This window comes from Halichoerus grypus, chromosome 6 (assembly GCF_964656455.1).
Source record: "Halichoerus grypus chromosome 6, mHalGry1.hap1.1, whole genome shotgun sequence".
Taxonomy (NCBI): Eukaryota; Metazoa; Chordata; class Mammalia; order Carnivora; family Phocidae; genus Halichoerus; species Halichoerus grypus.
Genome location: NC_135717.1, coordinates 172,249,521 through 172,268,912, shown reverse-complemented (window position 1 = coordinate 172,268,912; position 19,392 = coordinate 172,249,521). Strand labels below are relative to the sequence as shown.

The 19,392-nt window shown below is 51.5% G+C and overlaps 1 protein-coding gene across 2 annotated transcripts in view; it reads left to right on the top strand.

The window, feature by feature from the left end:
• Positions 1–19,271, top strand: part of LOC118539589 (transcription factor 20) — a 103,186-nt gene extending 83,915 nt beyond the window's left edge. Inside the window, exons 3-6 of one of the 2 annotated variants that reach the window (XM_078076691.1) lie at positions 3,932–4,025; positions 11,446–11,495; positions 12,565–12,692; positions 18,009–19,271. In XM_078076691.1, coding sequence (XP_077932817.1) covers positions 3,932–4,025; positions 11,446–11,495; positions 12,565–12,648 — 228 coding nt within the window. In that variant the 3' untranslated portion in view covers positions 12,649–12,692; positions 18,009–19,271. The remainder of the gene's footprint in view (positions 1–3,931; positions 4,026–11,445; positions 11,496–12,564; positions 12,693–18,008) is intronic. The other variant, XM_078076692.1, reaches the window with a different exon arrangement.
• The last annotated feature ends 121 nt before the right edge of the window (positions 19,272–19,392 follow it).

Here is a 19,392-nt window from a genome sequence, read left to right as displayed (position 1 = left end):
TTTCAGGGAAGGTTTCTGCTGATTTCTTTATTTCCTTTGAATAGGCCATGCTTTCCTGTCTCTGCATATGCTTTGTGAGTCTTTGTTAAACACTAGAAATTCAAATTTAATAATGTGATAACTCTTGGGGTGCCTGGATGGCTCAGTTAAGTGTCTGACTCTTGGTTTTGGCTCAGGTCATGAGCTCAGGCTCCTGAGATCAAGTCCTCTGTCAGGCTCAGTGTGAAGACTGTTTGAGATTCTCTCCCTCCCCCTGCTCGTGCGTGCATGCTCTCTCTTTCTCTCTCTCTCTCTCTCATGTAAATGAATGAATGAATGAATGAATAAATAAATAATATGATAACTCTGAAAATTAGATTCTCCCCCTTCCCCAAGCATTGCTTTTTGGGGGGTTGTTAATTGTTTTGGGTTTTGTGTTGTTGTGTTTCTTGTTTTTGTTTTTACTCTTGTGTGCTGTCTCTGTGCCTAGGATCAGCTTGAGGTGTCAACTTAAAGTCTTCTCAGGTCTTTTCTGAGTCTTTCCCCACAATGGGGACATGGGTCACTTTCTTATTGTACCCATGTACATAGTTGTTTTTTTAACATCCTACTCTTTAATGTCTAGCTCTCAAAAGAGAAAAAAGCAAAAAATGATGGGGAGAGGGTGCCAGCCTTTTAAATTCCCCGGAAGTCATTTCAAAGCTTGAGGGGGAGGGGCTTGCAGCAGTGGGGGCAGGTACAACAACAGTGACTGCCCACTGGGTTTGCACCTCTGTGATCAGAAGCAATAATCAGCAATCAGAACAGAGATCCCTCCCGATACCTGGAGGACAGGGTTCTTTTAGCCCACCCTGGCTCCCACAAGCCGTGTGCAGGCTGCTCCAGGAGCTCGTGCACAGCTGCCTGTCACTTGGCTGGGAGTGGGAGGTGGGTAGCTGCTACTATGCTCCTAGGAGCTGAAATTGACCAAAATTAGCTGCCATTTACCACCCAAGTCTTCCCCTGGAAGTTGCACGCCTACAACAGGTTCCAGAGTTCCAGAATGGTTGTATCAGACAGATTGTGCCAATGCAGTTGTTGTCCAGGAGGGAGACAGATTCCTGGTACTGCCTACTCCCCCATCATCCCAGAATCCCAAAATTTCCATTTCTAATGAGTTCCAAGGTGATGCTGGTGTTGCTGGTCCAAGGATTACACTGTGAAACCACTGAACTAAATTCTTTAATGTCCTTTCTCTAAGACCCAAGTATACCATACAGGGTCTTTCTCCTCTGGATGCAGTGTAATAAATTAATTGTGCTTTTTAACTGAAAGAAGCAAGCATTATTTTATTGTGATGTAATTTCTTGGTGAGGGGTGAGTTTGCTTTCTTTATGCAAAAGATGGGACCTTTGGCCTGTGGGCTGGTTCAGGGCAGGGAGCATTAAGAAGCCCTGCAGGGGACAAAGACATGTGTTGAGGTAGGAAGGAAATGGACCTTGTTCAGATCTGAGCTTGGTTGTTTCTCTTTCCTGTCTGTGAACTTAGGTGATGACAAGGCCCTGCTCTGCAGGTTGCTTTTCATAGGTGGTCGGTGTCACATTTACCGAGCGCTTTTGATCCAGACACTGTCTTAAGCCTGGATTCACACGTTTAACCCTCACAACATCTCTGTGAGGTAGATAGTACTGTTAGTTAGGTTCATGTTTGCAGGTTAAGGAAACAAAGGTTAGGAATTGGCCAAGAACACATATAGGACACAGTGGGAGCATTTACCAGGGAGTTATTTAGGTTCCAGAGCCTACACACTTGACCTTATACTGCAGTGCCTCAAATATTAGGTCCCTTTGTATATCAGTTATGACTGTGAGTTACAAAATTAAAAAGTGATTTTTTTTTTTTAAGTGTCCTCTCCCTTAACAGTCTGGAGATGGGGTGGTCCAGGACCTGGTTAATATAGTCCTCAGCAGTGTCACAGAGGGTCCAGGTTCCCTCTGTCCTGTCACTCTGCTGTCCTCAACAGCTTGGGCTTTGTCTTCAGAGCTCATGGTGATAAGAGGATTGCAACAGATCTCACCATCCCACCCTAACCGGCTGAGTGAGCAAGCCTGTTCCTGCCTCTTGTCCCTTTTGAAGAGGGGTGAAACTTTCCCAGAAGTTCCTTAACCTGTGGACTTTCCTGCCGGGAATGCTTGCTACACCCCTTCGTAAATGGCCACCACTGATAGGTAGGCCCCCCATCCTGGGGGCGGAGAGGGCTTGGAGCACAAGCCCTGTGGGGGGCCTACCGGGCTCCTTTGTAAGAAAGGCCTCCAGCAGGAACTGGCTACTGACAGATCAGCCCCAGGCGTTCCCTCCAGTTAGCATCTAGACTTGGTTCTGAATGGGCTCTGCTGCACTGACAAGGTAGGTACGGCCTAGCGCTCCTCAGAATGCTGCCAGCGGTCCTTAGTGTACTCCGGGCCACGTAATCTTTTGTTTCTTGGCAAGGTAAACGTTTGCTGAGCCTCAGCACCCAGAAGGATGTTGGTCTTCTGAGAGGAAGGCAGAGCTCTCGAAGGACCTGGCTCACAGCCCCATTCCTGCCCCATTGTCTTTGGCGGCTGCAGGGCTGGTCAGTTCAGATCACCTCTGACTGCAGCCAAGTACTTCCCCTTCTGGTGCCTGAGGCGCCTCACCTGGGAGTGGGAAGGCGACGGGACTGAATGAGTGGGCGTATGTCTGGGGCAGACACCTGTTGCGCGGTGAAGCCCCGAGGCAGTGCTGTGGCTGGCACTGGTGTGGTTTTAGCCTCGGCACTAGGGAAACTGGATCGATCCAGCTCCCTGTCATCCTGTGCCCCCTGCCTCTGTGTGTTGGAGTGTCCTTCCATTCCGTGGCACCATCCAGGTGAGCTCCACTCCCACTGGCATTCCTGACTGCAGATCTGTAACCACTGACTCCTCTGAGAGGCTGCCGCCTGGGGTCTGCCTTTGCAGGAGAAAAGGGGGAGAAGGGCACCCTTTAGTCACTTTGTCCCCAGGAGAGTGCCACCCTGTCCCACGTGGGGAGGCATTCTCCACAAGTGTAACTGCTGAGGGTGCACTTTCATGTTATTTTTCCTAGAATCAGGAACAAGTAAGTGTCTGTATCATTCAGGTAGCCTCATCTGGGTGTGCCTTGGCCACCAGAAGAATCAGCATCTTTCCTTAGTAGGGCCAGTTTGGTTGAATTTTACAAATAATGATTATTGTTGCTAGGTCACATTTCATATGCCGACAGGATTGAGTGATCACAGGGATGATGGAGATGTGCCCCACTTTAAGAAAACCTGCCCATATAAGGAGGAGCATCTCAATTACAGAATAATGTCTCACTTAGCCAGAAATTTGTGGCAGGTTTCCTAGTGCATTTAAAATAGGATTTGTGTATAAAAATACCATTTGCACACAGGAACCCATCTTTTTTGAAAAGAGAAATATACTTGTATTGGGCATTTGGGATAAGTAGAATAAAAATAAAATCTTACAAATACAAGAACTAGAAACCAAATTCCACTTTTAATTCTAAAAGGTTTATATATAACTCTACTATCCTACCCTCTCCTCCTACCCCAGGCTTCCACAGCAGAAATAAACAGGCAAGATTTGACATTTTAAGATGCGGGAGGAATGAGGAAAGGACGGGCAAGCATGTGTGTGGGCGGGTGGACAACAGGAGCACCAGGGACAAGTCTGGGTGCCCCACCCCACCCCACTGCCTTGTTCTATTTGATCTGTTTGTGGACGTTTATGAGGTCTGGCCTAACACGTCACTGCTGGATCCTTTCCATGGTGCGGTCAGTGAGTGGCGGTTAGCAACTGACCGGCCCAGCCTCCCACCACCGACCTGTAACCACAGAGATGAGCTGGGGTATGACAGATGGGGCTTAGGGAAGGCCTGGATGAGAGGGGTGAATCTGGGATGCTGACATGCTCAACTTCTTTCTTTTCAGAAATGTTCCCACTGCCAGGAGGCAGGTGCCACCTTGGGCTGTTACAACAAAGGCTGCTCCTTCCGATACCACTACCCGTGTGCCATTGACGCAGGTAAGATGGGACCACAGCCCTTGTCCAGAGCATCTGAAGGCTTTGACGGACACTTTGATTCTCTGCCTTTCTTTCCTTTCTTTGTTGTTCTTTTTGTCTCTTCTGACCCTGTTCTGTTTGTAAATTCTAAAAGAATGCAGAAAGGATAATAAAAAGGAGTGCAACAGGGTCATAATAACAGTTTTATTCATATAATTCACACATGATTCACTATTTAAGTGTACAATTCAGTGGTTTTTAGTATACTCAACAGAGTTGTGCAACCATCATCACAGTCAATTTTAGGACATTTTCATCACCTCGTAAATTCCTGCCCCTTAGTGGTCACTCCCCTCCACCAACCCTAGCCCCTGGCAACCACTGATCTACTTTCTATCTTGATGGATTTGCCTATTCTGGACATTTTATATAAGTGGAATCATACAATATGTGCTCTTTATGACTGACGTCTGTCACTTAGCATAGTGTTTTTCAGGTTTATCCATGTTAAAGCATGTATCAGTACTTCATTTTTATTGCCAAACCATATCTTTAGGATATGCCATATTTTGTCGTTCATCAGTTGATGCGCATTTAGATTGTTTTCCACTTTTTGATTATTATGAATAATGCTGCAGTGAACACTCACAAGTCTTTATGTAGATTTAATGTTTTCACTTCTCTTGGATTTAAACCTAGGAGTGGAATTACTGGATTGTGTGGTAACTCTACATTTAGCCTTTGGAAGGACGGTCAGACTTCTCCAAAGTGGCTAAATCCTTTTACACCCTTCCAGCACTATATGAGGGCTTCAGTTTCTCCATACCCTCACTGACCCTTGTTGTTATCTGCCTGTTGTATTCTAGCCATCCCAGTGGGTAGGAAGCGGCATCTCATTGTGATTTTGAGCATTTCCCTGATGGCTAATGATGTCTAACATCTTCATGAGGTTCAGTTTGTCCATTTTTTCTTTTGTTCGTTTTGCTTCTTGTGGCTTGTTCCTTTTTCTTCTAAGAAACTGTTGCCTAATCCAGAACCACAAAGATTTATGCCTATGTTTTCTCCTAAGAATTTAGCTCTTACACAGGTCTTTGATCCACTTTGAGTTAATTTTTATATATGATGTGAAGTAGGAGTCCAGTTCACTCTTTTGTGTGTGGATTCCAGTTGTCTTAGTGCCATTTGTAGAAAAGACTATGTTTTCCTCGTTGAATGATCTTGGTACCTTTGTTGAAAACCAGTTGACCATAGCTATATGGGCTTATTTCTGGACTTTCTCCAGTCCCACACTGTCTTGATTAACTTTGTAGTAGATTCTGAAATTGGGAAGTATGAGTCTTCTGATTATTCCTTTTTTCAAGAATGTTTTGGCTATTCTGGGTCCTTGGCTACTTGATACGAATTTTAAGATGAGCTGGTCTATTTCTATTAAAAAAAAAACAAAACAGCCATTAAAACTCTAATGATTGCACTGAATCTGCAGGTACAGTGGGGAGTTTTGCCATCTTAACAGTAGTGTCTTCCAACCCATGGCCAAGCAGTGTCTCTGCATTTGTCTCATTCTTCAGTTTCTATCAATGGTGTTTTGTAGTTTTCAGAGTATACGTTTTTTTGTTGTTGTTGTTGTTGTTTTAAAGATTTTATTTATTTGACAGAGAGAGACGCAGCGAGAGAGGGAACATAAGCAGGGGGAGTGGGAGAGGGAGAAGCAGGCTTCCCGCCGAGCAGGGAGCCCGATGCGGGGCTCAATCCCGACCCTGAGATCATGACCTGAGCCGAAGGCAGACGCTTAACGACTGAGCCACCCAGGCGCCCCTAGAGTATAAGTTTTGCACTTGTTTGTTAAATTTATTCCTAAGTATTTTATTATTTTTAATGTGACTGTAAATGCAGTTGTTTTCCTAATTTAATTTTCAGATTGTTTGTTGTGAACAGATAGAAACACAATTGATTTTGTATATTGATCTTGTATCCTGCAACTTTGCTCAGCTCATCGATTAGCTCTAATGGTTTTTTTTAATGGATTTCTATATACAAGATATGTCATCTGCAGATGGGTAGTTTTACTTCTTCCTTTCCAGTCAGATGCCTTTTATTTCTTTTTCTTGTCTAATTGCCCTGGCTAGAACTTCTAGCGGAATGTTGAGTAACAGGGGCAAGAGCTGACGTCCTTGCCTTGTTTCTGACCCATTAAGTGTGGTGATAGCTGTAGGGTTTTCATAGATGCTCTTGACGCAGCTGAGGAAGTTCCCTTGTATTCCTAGTTTGTTGAGTGTTTTTATCACTCAACAAGGGATTTTGCATTTTACCATTTTTTCCGTCTCTGTTGAGATGATCAGAGTAGTGTTTTGCAGTGTCATAACTGTTGAAAGAAGGGGGAACTTTTGTCCATGAAGTTCCATCCAGTGAGCGATGCAGGAGCCTTAAATTTTGACTCTGAACTTTAGCCTGGGGAAGTCCTCTCCATCTAGACCCTTGTCCTTTCAGTGGATGTTTCACCAGTTACTTTTTGAGCATATGTCTAAGACCTTCCCCTCGCCAGCCCTCATAGTACTTTCATTCGGGATGGAGGGGGAGAAAAATGGGAAGATCAGCGAGGGTGCGGCAAGTGGCAGGGTGGTGGTTATCTCTGCGTGCTTGAGAGGGAGGAGGGGAGGGCATGGCTGACTAGGTGGTGGAAGCAGGCACAGGGACATGAAGCAGAGTGGGATCTGACAGGTGTGGGGAGGAGTCCAAGCTCATCTGGACCACCCTTCCTTCCCTGGAAGTTGTTTGAGCTACATGCCCCCTACCTTGCAGGTCCTTCTTATCCTCTTTTCCCTCCCTCAAGTTTCCATAGGAGGCACAGCTGAAGAACCAGAAAGATACAGAAAGATAATGTTTATTATGCCACAGTTAGATTCTCATAAAAGTGTGTGTTTGCACTTGCTGGAGGGTGGCCAGTGGCCAGGGCACTGTTTAACCAGAGGGAGTAAGAAGAGAGCCTTGAAATGTCAGTTCAGGGAGTTTGGGTTTTAGTCTGTCCCTTTCCATTCTGTTTCTTCCCTTACATGTTTCTGTGTTGGGTCTGAGCTGTAATTCACCCTGAGTCGTGGTCTGGCACATTCCATAGTAAAGCCTCTTAGTCCTCTCTCTCTCTCAAGAGCCAGCCGTTGCCGTTTCTCATTTTCATGATATTGCCCCTAAATTCTTTTTTCTAGTTTAAGCTTCATGATTTTTAAATGAAGATGTTTAAGTATTAAGTTTATGGCAGTTACTTATAATTTTATGCGGGGAATACTGTATTGCAAGACTTGGTTCTCCCAGTCAGTGGCCTGGTAAGAGGTGGTCTCCTGCACTCAGGCTTTGCTCAGAAACATCCAGTGAGCAGCAGGCAGGTGACCTCATCTCGTGCACACACCCCGCCCCCCCCCCCCCCCCGGCATGAGTGTACCCCCTGTCTGCATGCTGGGGCCCCAGCCAAGTTAGGGACCAGGCTCCTGGCAGTTTCTTGAGGGATTAAGCAGGGCTGCTCAGGAGGACTTTCTGACATGATGGGAATGTTCTAGATCTGCACTCTCCAGCACAGTAGCCACAAGCCTTATGTACCACTGAGTGCTGAAAATGTGGCTAGTTGGGAACGAGGGACTGGATTTTTATTTGACTTCATTGTATTTAAACTTAAATTTATGTGTCCATGCGTGGCTAGCAGCTGGAAAGCACCGGCTTAGCCTGGCCTTGGTCAAGCTCAGGTGGTAGGGTTGGGGTTCTCTGGGAAATGCACAGGGCTCGTCCTCCTCTCCAGAGGAGGCTTGCTCAGTCATCCACCCTGCGGCGAAGCTGGGGTTGCTTTACCAGCTGAGGGTTAGGAAGTAAATGATTTTGGTCACTGTCTGTTTGAGCCTGTCTTGTGTGGCCTGCCCGGATAAGTTGGTAACGTGTATTTGGCAGAAGTTGGTGGCTACATATCCAGTGAGAGGGAGGCTGCCTGGGTCGGCGTGGCCCGGGTGGGGCCTTGACCCCCTGGCTTTGCTTTCCCAGCTGCCACATGCTCTGCTGCTCCATATAGAGATCTAGGACCAAAGAAGTAGCGTCACAAGGTGACTGTGTCTATCTTTTTGATGACCTGAGTCAGTGACCCAGCAGCCTATACTGCTCTGTGGGGATGGATGCTTATGTTTATCCCACGAGGTCTGCTCGGGAATTCTATTCTCTATGTGATGGATCTTTGTGTCCAGGAAAGGCGTTCATTGATTGACTTCCTTAAAAAATAAATAAATGAGTCCCTGAGTTTGAGAGTTCCTCATCTCTGCATGAGTAAAGAACAGATTAACACTTTCATCTTCGCTTTCCTGTTAACCACCCAAACCTCACAGAGCTGTTCATGTTTTCGGGAGAACTTTGATTGCTGGGGACATCTCCACTGAAACAGAATCTTTTTTTGCTGAGGGTCTGTGGCTGCTGCAGCTTCCCCCCACCTGTTGTTGGTCCTGCACCTGTGACGTCATGGTGAGCGGTCCTGAGCTGCTCGTTAGGTCACAGGTGCAGGCTGAGGCTCCAGGGGATGCAGTAACAAGAACACTAGCACTGGTTTAAAAAAAGTAATGTATCACTGCAATGAGCTGCAACAATTAAGACCAAAGGAGAAAAGAGCTGCAGTAGCACATTAGCAACTACTGTGCATAAAGGTCCGGAGGGGGTTTTCCTCTTACCCCGCAGGAGGAGGCCCAGCTGGGACACGCTGTCTGCAGCCCGCCCTGCAGCAGACTCTGATCTTGACGCAGTGGGCTCAGGCCCCCGGTGGTTATGAAAGGACTGGTGTCTGGCCCTTCCCCGGAGAGACCCTGCTCTGCACCCCAGAACCAGTGCCAGGGCTTGCCCCGCCCTGACAGTCCCGTCCTCGGGCCCAGGAGCCGCTCAGCAAGGCGGGTGAGGCTGGCAGCTCCCTGAGTCCCAGGCTGATTGGGCCAATCTAAGTACCAGCTGTAGCTCTGAGGGAGATTGCGGCCAAGCTGGAGACGGCGTCTGGGGGCTGCCAGCTCCGAACGACAGCAGCCCTCCCCTCTCCTTTTCCCCCTCCTCAGGTTTAGAGTCTTCGGCCGGGGTAGATGTGGCCGCACGTGGGTGCAGGTAGCTCCAAGTAGCTTGTTATGAGGAGCTCAGTAAAGTCCACTCTGCATTTAAGCTAAGTGTAGAGAGAAATGAAAGCGGATCCTCTTCTGGGGCGTTGTGTTTGTGTCTGGAAGCCATCTTGTTGACTGGACAACCTTGTGAGTCTTTTCCAGCGTGTGTGATGATCCAGCACGCCATTTACTTTGACTTCACTGTGTGGAAGTGCTGACCAGGCCCTCTGGCCAGTGTGGGATATTGCCAGGGGCTTAAGGAAAACAAATTGAGAGGCTGGCTGGCCATTTAGGGCGGGCGCCTGTTGAGACACCCCAGCAGGGGCCCCACCGAACCTCTCACCTGGCTCTTTGCTCTCCTCGCAGCAGGGGCTGGGTCAAGGCAGCCAAGAAGAGGCTCCCTGGGCCCTTGGGGGTGGCTAAGCTCTCTGGCCGTGGTTCTCGTCCCTGCCAGGAGCGTGGATTGCGGTTCCTGATGGCCTGTGCACACTACAAGGACAGATGAGAGCATTTGTCTGCAGTCTTCCTGCATGGGAGGCATTGCCACGGGTGGACGTGGTCTCTGGCAGATTTGTGTGGGAGACTCCCGTTTCCAGAAGTACCTGACATTAGCTCCAGTTGCCTTCAGTGTGTACTTACATTGTCTTATTTCTTTTCTGCTTTTTAACTTAGAGGGAGCATGTTTCCTAACTTCAGACATGTTTTACTAATGGTCTGTCACAGCTGGTGACTCCTCCGTGGCTGGGAGGGGGACTGAGCCGCCGCTGCCTTTCCGATGGCACCTTTTCCAGCTAATATGGTCCCCCTTCCTCATTTCTCTAAACTCCTGTGGCATAAAGGTGGCCGAGCCCCCCGGGGGCTATGCTGTTTCTCTGGCCCAAACTAGAGACTGCCAGCAAGCAGTGCTGCCGAAGCCCAGGTAAGGAGAAGGTGCTTCCCCTGAGCCCCAGTTGTCTGTCTCCTGCTGTTCCTAAGCTCTCTGGCAGATTGGAGCAGCAGGGGCCTTGGTCACGCCATGTACTTGTGGGCTTTAAATTAACACATTTCATTTACTGCCATGCTATTTGCTTGCAGGGGGAGGGCTCGGAGGTTAGCCGGACTTGCTGAGCTGTGCCCGGAGGCTGGCTCCGGGAGCAGAGAGGCTGCCTGCCCACTCCTGGGTATTCAGGGGCTCCAGAGGGAGGCAGTGATGGGACAGGCCCAGCCCAATTATGAAAGAGTCTTTTTCTGTTTGTTTAAGATACAAAGGACCTTAGAAGTTTTCGTTTGTGTGTTCCCTTGCTTATTACTATTTCATGTGAAATCTGTGGGTACACAGGCTGCTAATCTGGACCTCAGTTTAAACTTGAGTTAAATCATACATTTAACAAGGCTAAGTACCATGGCTGCTTCCTGCCACGGTGCCCGGGAGCTCTCTGAGAATGTGTGATCAATATTTATTAACATTCTGCCACCGCATCTTGCACCAGTGACCTGGCTGTCGGTCTCCGGGAGCTGTGGTGTGCAGAGTGAATTCATTAATTAGATTTCCTCGCCCTGCTCCACACACTACCCTTGTGCCACGGAGCTCAACTCACCTGGAGGCAAATGCGTGTCCTTGCTGTCAGCGAGGATGCTGTCAGCACGTTAAAAGTTGGAATGAATCATTTTCCTCCAAGGATTAGTAACCCCCTCGTGGGATTTCACTTTCCCCTGAAGCATTTAGTGTGGATTATGTGGCTCGTGTCGGGAACTTCTCCTGTGTCTCCATGGGTTGTACGGCAAAGGTGATGGCAGGGCTCTGGACAGGGGAGAAGGGTGCCTCCAGATCGGCGGTGTTTTCATGAGGAAGCTTTGGCTTGGGCCTGTTGGAATGGGCTTAGCCTAGAATAAGGGATTTTAAAAATAACATTTATTGGAGATTGTTTCTGATTATTAAAATAATGTAATTGTGGAAATACATAAAAAAATAAAATCACCTATAGTCTTGCTACACAAAGAGAACCGCTGTTACATTTTGGTAAGTTTCCTTTGTCTTGTTTTTAATGCATATAACACATTTTGATAAAATTAGGATTGTACTTCTATATTTACGTATCCTGGTTTTTCAAGCCATTTTGTGTCATGAGTGTGTCCCCGTACCATTAACTGTTTTGAAACATTAAAATTTTAAGTGGCTGATACGCCACCATGTTGCGGTCCCATAGTTTATTTGGGGGTGTCTCTAATGTTTCAGAAATCACAGTGTGGGGACCACTTATCTCCATGTCTGGCACTGTCAGTCCTGGCTAGTGTGCCCCCACTTACCCTGGGCTGTACCACCCGCCGGCTCGGTCTGACGGTCCCTTTCTGTCTTGTAGATTGTTTGCTACATGAGGAGAACTTCTCGGTGAGGTGCCCCAAGCACAAGGTGAGTCAGAGCGTGTGCCCCCAGGGGGCTGGGGGAAGGGGGTGTTCCTCCCCATCTACAGACCCGACATTGGAGGCTGCGCCTGCTCCTGGCCCCGGGAGGGTGGGGAGGCCCGGTGCTGGGGGGGGACCTGTGCCCCAGGCTGGCCCCCCATGTGCTGTGGGAGGCTGGGAGAAACGCGGCGGGGGGAGCGGAACGTATTTGATCGTTAAGAGAAATTCAAAGATCAAACTCAATAAAACTGCTGATTCCCATTTTAGTTTAGTGGAACCCCAGTTCCCAGGTGGCGCGAGGTAAGATTGGTTGTAGGCCTTGATACACAGCAGAGGCACTTTCCCAGACTAAAAGAAATCAGAACTGACCCCAGGGCTTTGGGGGGAAACTCCATCTTTTCTAGGCTTTACCTCGGCAGAAGCGACCGGGGGTGCACTTGGTGGCCCGCCGCCGCCGCCGCCTCATTTCCCGAATAACTCAAGAGGCGGTCTCTCGGTGTGGCCCCTTTTAGGGAAGGATGGAAGATAAGGGGCGCCTGGGCTGTTGCTGAGCTAGCGGGTGTGTTGGGGGCAGGGAGGGCGCGGAGAGGGAAGCCCAGGGGAGGACGGGCCGCCCGGCCGATCGGGCGCCACCTGGCGTTTCCCGCGGTGGCCGCGCGCTCCTCTGGCTGAGGTCACACTGACACCTGGTGGTCACGACGCTCGCAGGCGCGGTCTCCTAGTAGGGCTGAAATGAACCCGAAAGAGGTCCTCCTGACAGGTCTGCCCTCAAAACGCTACTGAAAGATGCTTGCTTATGCTTTTCTTTAAAAATTATTTTCAGAGATGGACCACAGGATCTTATAGTATTCTCTTTTAGTTAATTTACATGTTTTTATTTTTAAAACTTCTCTTTTTTAATGGTCACATTTTGCCTCAGAAAACCCTGTCTGAATATCTCCTGTTTGTCATTCAATACTGACTCTCTGCTTTTTCTTTCCTTTTCCATGTGCCATTCCTCTCCTCGCCTCTGCCCTCCCGACCCCACACTGTTCTTCGGTCCCTCCTGTCTTGTCTCCTTGGCTTTGCCGGCTCAGCCTCCCCTCCCATTCCCCCTCCCCCCCTTGCAGAACAAGACAGCGAAAGGCAGCCTCAGCACAGAGCAGTCGGAGCGGGGGTGAGGGGGGCAGTGTGCTCGTGGGAATGGAAAGTACAGCAAGCACAGGTGAGTCGGGCCGGCACCCCTGCCAGGGTCCCGGTGGGTGTCGCGGCCTCTGCCCTCCTGCTCGCCCCAGGCCAGCTGCGCCGCTGGCCTTTAAGCGCGGGGACTGCCGACACCGGGTGGATAAATCGTCTCTCCGACTGTCGTTCAGCTCCCCGAATGTCCGTGGAGAGGTGTTGGAGGCTTTAAAACTGTCCCGTGGCCTCTCGGAGTTCACGGTGACTGCGCTGAAGGCAGGCCTGTGTGTGGTGCTCCCGAAGGCTTCCGGGACGGACCCGGCCAGCAGCCCACCCCGTCCCTGGCTCAGAGATGCTTCCAGCCAGGGGGCCGTCCTTTTTAATTTACTCCCTATCTGTAAAGCTTATGGTGGCGTTTCCTTTGAAAAACAAAAAATTCCCCAGTTTTGTTTTTTGAAATCTTTTCCCCCAAGTACTGTGAAGTGTTCCTTTGCACAGAAGTACAAAGGGAAGGAAAATCCCCTCAAAGATTTAAGGGACTTTAGCATCCGATTTAATTTTACTCTTAAAAACCTCAAGAGATTGAGTTGTGCTTTTTGTGGGTGTGTCTGGGCTCGTGGTCAGGGCGGCGGCGCCGCGCATCTGTGGAAACGGGATTAGTGGACTAACGTCCCCAGAGGCGGTGGGCCTCCCCTGCTCCCCGCTTTCTCACCCCCTGCCGCCCCTCCATGGAGTCACAAGGCCTGAGGAAAATAGACCGTAAGAGAAGGGGGAAAAAAAGCCGAAATGTAACTTGAGGTACTTGCTCCTACAGGATGGAGAGGGGGGCCGGTTGTCTCGGAAATGTTCATGAGGGGATTAGTTCTCTTCAGATGGAGGGCTTCCGTGTTTATGCCAGGTGCCTGAAGGCCACACACAGGTGTGCCAGAGTCTACGGCACGTTCCCTCCCCCCGTGACGGCCGGCAGCTTCCACCTTTCTCGGGAATACCTCACAGTAATTTGAGGAAAAACTAGAATTCATCTCAGGCAGTGGCAGTTTTCCTCCCTTGAGAGTCCTGGGTTTCTTAGGTGGGTCCTGGTACCGAATTCCAGAGAAGCCCCCTCTGCTCTGCTGTGTGCGGCCCTGGGGCTGTAGAGGCCTGCCGTGCTCTCTCGATGGGGCTGTCGAGTGAGGCCTCCGCAGTTGTGCCTCCCTTTTCTCTCTGCCTCTTCCAAGGAGAGGGTCTGGGAGGGGAGCAACAGGTGGTCCAGTCACAGGAATCAAGTGAGTGAACTGGCGGCGGCAGCAGCCGCCACTGGATCTCTGGAACACGGCGGGGCCCCCTGACTCCTGCACTCCTTTGCCCCTGAGCAGCCCTCGGTGCAAGACCGCAGTCTGGATGGTTTTCCAGCCTGTGTCTCTTGGCCTTTGTTCTGTGCCTGGGACAGTTCCTCTGCCTGGCCGGTGGGTAGAGCCGCGTGCTCTAGGGGCCACGAGAACATTCCCGGCAGTGTCCTGGACGGCCCCGTTAGGGAAAGAACCATTTGTTGTCCGGTGCCTTTTGTTTTTGTCCTGGAATTCCAGCCTGTGTTTGGGAATTTTCATTTTGTTCATCATCTCCTTCCACTGCTCCCAGCCGTGGGCGCTGCTGGAGGCCTGCCCTCGGCTCGCACGTGGAGCAGTGAGCTGCGGCATTCCGACCTCAGCCACGGCTGGCGTGTGCTGTCCGTGTGGACGGAAGACGCGCGGAGTGGGGAAGCGGCTGACCCATCAGTGTGGGGTGGTTTCCAGTCTGTTGAGGTCAGACCGTTCACCTCTTAGAGGGAAGGGATGGGCATACTGTCTCCAGCCATGTCCGCCTGAAATGATTTTCTGTGTACGCTGTCCCCACAGGGCGGGACCCTTGTCCTGGTTTCTCAGTTCAGCTGTCACGTTGAGGGCGGTGGCCGTGTGCAGATTGTATGGAAACCCCAGTGATTGGGATGGAGAACATTCCATCTCGGGGGCTGTTCTCGGGACAGAGAGCTACTGTCACTGGGGATCCTGACATGGCAGGGAGGGGGCATGAGTACATGAATCCTGCTTCTTGGTGCCCCATTTTCTCACACAAAAGTGCTGTGTAACCAGGGGCAGTCCACTTACTGTTTCTGCTTCTGTTTCTTCTGTAAAGAGAGGAATAACAATGGCCGACCTTGTGAGGATTCAGTTAAGAAATGTCTCTGAGGTGTCCGCGCGGCCTGGCATGGGGCGAAGCTTGTGCACGTCCTGGGGCGCTGGTTCTCACGGCCTGCTGGCCCGCCGGGCACTGCAGGAGCTGGAGGGGTCAAGGCTGGGCCCTGCTACCGCCCTGTCTGGCAGAAAACTGGGGCTGGGAGATGGGAGATTTAATCCCCCCGGCCTCCCCCCAGTACATGAGGTGTGTGCACTTGTCCCACAGCAGGCCAGCAGTGCCAGAGAGGAAAAGTCCTCGGGCAGCCATCCATCCGGTGGGCTGCTTCCTCCCCGTTTCTGAGCGTGAGGGAGCAGGGTGGCAGGCCCGTGGGTGCCCGCCTGCTCCCTGTGCTGACTCCTAACCGTGCCTCCACAAAGGCCTGTGGACGTGTCTGGCGAGCTCCCCAGAGGCCGGACTTCCTCCCTGTAGGCTTTGGGGCTTACCCTTCCCCGGGCCTGGGTGCTCTGCCTCCCATCTTCTGTGACAGGCTCCCTCTCCTCTCTGGGTCTTGGCTTCAGAGCCCCTTCCTCATGAGGCCTTTCCTTCTGAGTCCCTGTCTGCCTCCTTCCCACGCTGCAGCTTTCCTGTGCCAATTTGGAATCATTCGTTAGTTTGCTTATGTGCATCTCCACTAGACTGTGCACTCAGTGAGGACAGGAACCGGGTCTGAACCCGGCCGCTGTGCTCTAGGCTGGAGCGTGCGCACGGCGGGGCCGGCAGAGGCTGCTAGAGAGGGCATGCACCCCAGAGAAGAACGCGCTCGCCACCCTGCCGGAGCCTGGATAGGTACAGATGAGGGCCCCACCACGCAGCCCCCACCGACAGGTGGGAACTGGCCGGGCAGGGCAGGCAGAGGTGGTGGATTCTTGCTGCTCTGGGAGAAGGCCGGAGAAGGTCCCGCTAGTTCGGGCCCTGGAGGGGCCGCTGAAGGGGAAGGAAGGTGGGAGCGTGACGAGTAGAGGGAGTCCTGGAAGGCTGTGGCCCCAGGTGAAACCCTGCTCACCGGCAGCCGGACATCAAGATGCCTTTCCAAGAGAGTATTGAAAACCCCCGGCACAGAGTGGCTGCCCGCTCGCTGCGCTCTCACTGGCTGCAGCTGGCCCTGCGTCGGCCCCTGGCTCCCTGCTAGGGAGCACTCCCTGCTGGGGAGCACGCCGTCCCAGCAGCATCCCATGCAGACAAGACCACACTGTGACTGAGGCTCGAAGGCAGAGTCCCGGGGGGCCCAGGCAGAGGGCTTTGCTGGGACAGGAGCCCCAGTCCCACCCCTCAGCAGCCCTGTGGCTTTGGGTCCCTCCGCTTCAGCTTTGCCCTCTCTTGAGATGGGGGGTCAGGCCTTGGTGTCATCATGAGGTAGCTTCTGTGAAATCCTAGCATAGCGCCTGGCACACGAATTTTCTGCTCAAGCTCCCTGTTGAAGGAACAGTTTTTGAGAAGTGACTCTGAGAAGTTCGGGTCCCCTGACCTTCAAGGTGTGTGAGGTCAGACGCTGGGGAAAGGTCCCGTTAGGAAGGCTGGAAGACAGAGCCACAGTGGGGGGGCTGCTGTCAAGGCCATAGCTGCCCAGACTACCAGGCGCACCCATGGCCCCAGGTTGGCAGCCCACAGAGCGCCCCCAGCCTGGCAGGCCTGGGGTGCCGAGCATGCTTCATTCTGAGGTTGGGGGCTGGGGCGGGGCCTGCTCTTCTGAGCAGTTAGCAGGCGAGGGGTACAGGCCCGGCGCTGCCAAGCCTGGGGGAGGGCAAACCCTACCCTGTCTCTCCCTCCACAAGCAGAGCCTTACAAGGTGTGCCCGGACATCTGTCCTCTGCGCACACGTTCCCACATCCCCAGCCAGACTTTGCCCCTCTGGTTGTTGCTTGAGGCATCGCATTAGCTCTGCCCTTGTCATCACATGTCCCAAGGGCCTCTGGTTCCTGGGGTGGCATCGGGAGGCTGCTTCTCTCCCCTCTCCTGGCAAGCGGCCTTAACCTCAGGAAAACCAGAGGGCGGGACTGGCGAGTCTCCCTGGGCTGGAGGCAGACTGGAGCATGGGCCGGGAGGGCTAGCGCGACTTCTGGGGCCCAGAGCCACCTTCAGAACAGGGAAGCCACGCTGTCACCATGGACATCCTGAGCATGGGGACATTGTCCTGCTGTCTCTGCAGAAGGTCTTCCTGTCTAGTCATGTTTTCTGCCAAGCAGTTACACGTCTCTTTTTGGTGAAGGCAGGTATATATATATATTATAATATATATATATATGGGTGCTTTTAAATAGAAGGTTCTTAGCTCCTGCACACAGACCAGCCTTCTGAACGATTTTGCCTATTAGTAAGTTGTGTGAGAACAGAAGAGGGATGGTGCCGCCTGGGTTTTCCCGAGGGTTATTTGTTGGAGGAGGGCAGCAGAGGGGGTCTGGGGAAGAAGGGAGTGCTCGGACTGGCAGGAAGAAGGTGGGGGGAGGCCACCACTCCCGGCTTCTGCTCTGATTGTTCTGCACTGATCCTTGGAAACCGCTGTCTCTCTCTGAGACCTCTGCACACGTAATGACCCATGAAGTACTCGGAGGAGGCCCGTGGCACAACCCCACCGCCCCACGTGGTCATCAGGATCGTCTCCCTGAGCCCGGAGCCCGGGCTGGAAGAGGAGCCAGTGCAGGGGACGCCTGGGGAGCCTCAGAGGAGGGCCCTGCCCTCCCCGAGAGAGCTGGCTGAAGAGCGTTCTTTGTCGAGTGTGAGGAATGCGCTCTGTCCCTGCCAGCGCTGTGACGGGTCCTGAGCGCTGCTTCCGCAGGTCTGCGTGCTCAGCCCCCTCTGTGAGCACCGCTTCCTGCCACCGAAGTGCCCGGCCCCCCCGGAGGCCGCTGGTGGTGGGGTCCTGAGCTGGGGTCGCCTCCTCCAGGATGTCGGAGAGCTCTGTCCTGGTCTCCGTTCCTTCCGCGCACTGGGGAGGCCGCCGCCCCGCAAGGGGCACGGAGTCCATTCGCAGCGCAGCTGGCCACGTCGCTGCCACCCTTCACCGTGGTCCCAGCCCAGGGCCACATGGTGGCTCCACCACTGGTCTTGGGGGTCTCCCGCCACGTCAGCACACTTGCGGGGGGTCTGCAGCTGCTGGACCCCCGGAGCGGGGGCTGTCGGCTCCTGGGCCGCGCGGTGGTTCCCAGCACCCAGTGTCGGTTCTGTCTTCCAGGTGAGACTGTGGAGATGAGAGGTGGTGGACACTCGCGGTGGAAGGAACCGTCCTGCTGTGCGGCCCCGCCCTGCCCCGCCCGCCCCACCAGCACCTCCCCAAGTCCTTACATCACACCCAAACCGTGACACCACAGGAAAGAAAGACCCAAGAAGTTGGAATGGCTGTTTCCATGGACACAATCTCCATAGTGACAATGTGGGGGGAGGGGGGAGGGGTGGGATGATGGGAAGGGGGGGTGAAAAGGGTGGGATAAAAATATATATATATAAATCTATTTTTAGTCTGGAAAGACTTTGTTTAAATGAAAGGTGCGCTATCCCTTTTGATTCTATTTTAAAATTCTCTAGTTAAAGAACTCCAAATTTGTTCCAATAACAGTGAAATTTAAGTGTGAAATTGAACAAGCTGGTCTCATAAAGGACGGGATGTGGTTTTGATCTTTAGCCTGCCTCACACCGGTTCAGAGAGCTGCAGACCCAGGGTTGAAAGAGCAGACAAACCACACCAGAACCATCCTTTGTCATTAATTTGTCAAAGTGGGAAAGTTTCTGGGGGGGTGCGGGGGGGGGATGTGGGGACGGTCCGTGTTTTCAAGAGTGGGGGAATGATGTTTAAACACAAAAATAAATTTTTTTCATCTCCAGAAACACTATTTATTTATTATTTTTAAAATTTTTATCTTTTTGGGGGGTGAAATTGGCAGATGTCCCGAGGTCACAGCTCTGTCCTGGATCACTGTGGCCAGTGAGAACCTTGAGCGCCCCACTAAGTGAGCACGGCAGGCAGGGTCAGGGGGTGGCCCGCCTCTGGGCGCATTCCTGGCAGCTGAGCCCTGCCCCCCCCCAGGACGGAAGGACAGGACAGGAAATCTAAGCTGTAGGAATTGACACTGGGGGGAGGGACTGTGTCGAGTGTGATCAGTGTGGGTTATGCTGACCAGGAACACCCAGTTAACCCTTTTTTCTTTTGCTTTCATTTTTATAAAGGAAAAGGGGGCCTGTCAGGTGAGCAGCCCCACGCTACATGATTCTTTATGTTGTATTGTTTTGTTTTGTTTTGTAAATTGTATAATTTTTAAATATCTGAGTTTTAAAAAAAGAAGAAAAAAGTACAAAAAAAATCTTGTTAAGGCCTTAAGAAGGGGTTAGTGCATCTTTCAGGGGTCACTCTGCCGTGGGGATAAAATAGCTGTTTCACAAACAGTTTTATTTAAAAAACAAAAAAAAAAATCAAAAAATAATAAACTTCATTTTAACCTTGTTTCCTTTTTTTGTTTAATATAAAGCAAACGCGTCTCTTCCTCCTCCCATTCCAGCCCCCAAAGGTGGTTTTGCTGCACTGCAGAGAAGGCCGCCGTCTGACTGTCCAGCTGAGCCCCAGT